Source organism: Myotis davidii, unplaced genomic scaffold (genome assembly GCF_000327345.1).
Source record: "Myotis davidii unplaced genomic scaffold, ASM32734v1 scaffold11, whole genome shotgun sequence".
Taxonomy (NCBI): Eukaryota; Metazoa; Chordata; class Mammalia; order Chiroptera; family Vespertilionidae; genus Myotis; species Myotis davidii.
Window position 1 is genome coordinate 1,453,625 of NW_006285791.1, and position 3,330 is coordinate 1,456,954.

At 45.6% G+C, this 3,330-nt stretch overlaps 1 protein-coding gene across 2 annotated transcripts in view; it reads left to right on the forward strand.

The window, feature by feature from the left end:
- The window catches only part of CDH20 (cadherin 20), a 220,763-nt gene extending 217,991 nt beyond the window's left edge, over positions 1 to 2,772 (forward strand). For both annotated transcript variants that reach the window (XM_006756788.1, XM_006756787.1), the window contains one exon: positions 1,196 to 2,772. In XM_006756788.1, coding sequence (XP_006756851.1) covers positions 1,196 to 1,701 — 506 coding nt within the window. In that variant the 3' untranslated portion in view covers positions 1,702 to 2,772. The remainder of the gene's footprint in view (positions 1 to 1,195) is intronic.
- The last annotated feature ends 558 nt before the right edge of the window (positions 2,773 to 3,330 follow it).

Below are 3,330 nucleotides of genomic sequence, written 5' to 3' on the forward strand. Positions count from 1 at the left end.
GTTAGTCCATTGCTCTGAAATCCCACACTTATAGTCATTAGCTATATTTTTGCACATATACAAGAGTATCTAATTGTTTCCTGTGTGTACTTTTGTCACGCAAGCTCTTTGGGAAAACATTAAGTATTAACATCATTAATTGCAATTTATAAAAAGCACATTCTACAAATTTTAAAGAGCATTATTATTAGTTTTTTAAGTCCATCCATTATCTCACTGGGCATATACTCTTTTTTCCCCCCTTGGATAAACAGGGTTTTGCAGTTTTGTCAAGCTGTCCCTGTTCACTAGCTGTAACAACGCACACCAGAAAAATAATCAATAGTAGTTCTACAGCTAAAACAACACACTTCCTGGAAAACATTTTCAGAGATAAACAGTTCAATGGGATTATCTCTCTCTCCTTTAAACCTCAGTGAACAGATCCTGGAAAAATATATATATTTGTTGGGATAAAATTTTATCCAAACCTTCAACCACACATGTAACAGTGTGGTGCGTCTTTGATAACACGATGAATTATATAAAATGCCATGTTCATTCCCTCCCTTCCACCAATATCACTGGCTCCAGAAAGGCAAAACCAACTCTCCAACTAGCGAAAGGCTTTTCTGAGGAACTGAGTTTATTGGAAAACAGTGGTCAGGTGCTCTCTTTTCTGGAGGAAGTATAAAAAGGTGAAGGTTTTGGCTGACACTTAGCATATAAGCCTATATGCAAACGCATTCACATGTGATATTTCCATAATAGGATCCCAGTGAGCTGCTAATGTAAGAAAGCAGGGTGCCACTTACATAATAAGGTTTCCACATAATAAATAAGGCAATTTACAGCCAGCCTTACAGAGTGGAAGACGTGATCTGATCTTTAGCGTAATCTCCATGGCAGGCCACAGTGCTCTGAGCTTTTTGACGGGATTTTATACGCGATAGCTGGGGATGGCACCCACACACAACGTCAAGGCGCCAAGCTGATGCAGAGGCTTTAGATGCAGCTCCCAGTTGAAGCCCTTGGGGGAAAACAGGGCTTCACTTGCCTGCACTCTCAATCCAACACGCAGAACGGGTGAGAACGAGGTGAACCCCGTGGTTTAAAACATACCAATGCTGTCTCCGGGCTCCCCGCTGAGAAGCTGGACCTCCCTGCGGCGAATCCAGCCCGTCTCGGGTTAACTTCCTGTCTCTTTCCCCGGCAGTGCTGGTGCTGCTGATCCTGTCCATGAGGCGGCACCGGAAACAGCCCTACATCATCGACGACGACGAGAACATCCACGAGAACATCGTCCGCTACGATGACGAGGGCGGCGGCGAGGAGGACACGGAGGCGTTTGACATCGCGGCCCTGTGGAACCCGCGGGAGGCGCAGGTGGGCGGCGCCCCCAAGTCACGGCAGGACATGCTGCCCGAGATTGAGAGCCTCTCCCGCCACGTGCCTCAGACGTGCTCCGTGAGCAGCACCGTCCACAGCTACGTGCTGGCCAAGCTCTACGAGGCCGACATGGACCTGTGGGCCCCTCCCTTTGACTCCCTCCAGACCTACATGTTCGAGGGGGACGGCTCGGTGGCGGGGTCGCTGAGCTCCCTGCAGTCAGCCACATCAGACTCGGAGCAGAACTTCGACTTTCTCACAGACTGGGGGCCCCGCTTCCGGAAGTTGGCCGAGCTCTACGGAGCGTCGGAGGGGCCGGCCTCCCTGTGGTGACGGAAGCCCGGGCCCGACAAAACCCTGGCGTTCGAGACGCAGGCTTCGCGGACTAGGTGCAACCAACCCACGCTAGCAATACTGTGCTGGAGGATGAGAAGGGGGTGAGCAGGGGAACGGAATACTTTCTGGATCAGCTTTACTACTTGGTTAGATTAAAGGAACACAAGGAAACACAAGAAGAAGGGGGCAGAATCTCCAATTATCTTTTTTTTTTTCTTTTTTAACTTTTGGGACACTGTCTTCAAAGGCTTGGAGTCCAAGGTTAAGTGCGGCAAGCTTGGCTTTTCTTTGCCTTTCACCAAGGCCTTTGTCACTTTTCCCCCACAAAGAAGCTCTGATCTTAGGGTGGCAGTTGAAAGCAGACAGAAAGCTCTATTCTCACATTCTTTTTTATTTTATTGTATTTTCCAATTAAGAGTTTTGCTGACTCATCAAACCGCACAAAACAACCCACACAAAAGAACACTGAAAAAAAATAATGTTACCCGGTGGAATTAACCTACTTGTCCTGAGATGGATGGAATTTCTTTTAACCCTTTTGAGACCAGGGGAAGGCAGATCAGCCTTGCATGAGGGGTGGGGGTCGGGGGCTTGAGAAGGAAGAGGCATTGACCTTGCACGTCAGTTTAATGGCTGAACCAGGAGTTGTTGGCATTACAACCAACCGAACTCCATCAAGTTGGAGTGCTCTTGTTCTCTCAGCACTTTCACTGTGCACCTGTAAAATTGTTCAGAATGAAACCGGAAAACCTGCCTCTTTTGCACTGTAGATGTCTCTTCCATGTGCCAAATGTGAAGATTAGATGCTACAAATGAAAGCCAAATAAAAAGAAGTATCTGATAAAAGCATGGGTTAGAGGGCTTTCCTAATCTGTGTGAGGTCAATCCAAGGGATGTTTACATACTGTAGATAACCTACTTGAACAAAAATCAGTATTATAGAGAATAAATGGATGTAAGAAAATTACATGTATAAGTTTTGTATATTTGTTAATAATTTTGGTAATAAATATGATGTACTGCATCTCGGTACCTTAGCACTTCTTTTAATAAAAGTTAAATAGAAGGGAGAGTCTATCGCTACTTTGTTTAATTGCTGAGCAGGTAGAAGATGCCTTGGTGATCCTGTCCTGGCCTCAGGTTCTTGGGGCTGGGGCTGATTCATAAGGCAAAGCAACAGGGAAGAAGTATGAGGCTGTGCATTCTAGCTCAGTTACTGAACAGATGAACAGCTATGATTCAAACTATTAAGCCTTTCATGAACACTATTCCCCCATCCCTGAGATGAGCAAAAGCTGGTTTGAGAATATCCACAATACAGTGGTGAATTTCACCCATATTTTTCTTTTCTTCTTTTTTATCTTTTTGTTGAAAGTATTACATAAGTTCCCCCATTGACCTCTTCCAGTCAGCTCCCACCTCCCTCCAGGCCCTCACTACCCCATTGTCTGTGTCCACAGGTTCCATATTTTTCAGAATGCATACAAGTTCATTGGTTGATCTCTTCCCACTCACCATCCCCTGCCTTCCCTCTTAGATTCAACAGTCTGTTGTTCATGCTCCTAATTTTGTGAGTAGGTTTTATACATAACCACCAATGAGACAAGCCACTCTGCTTATATTTCT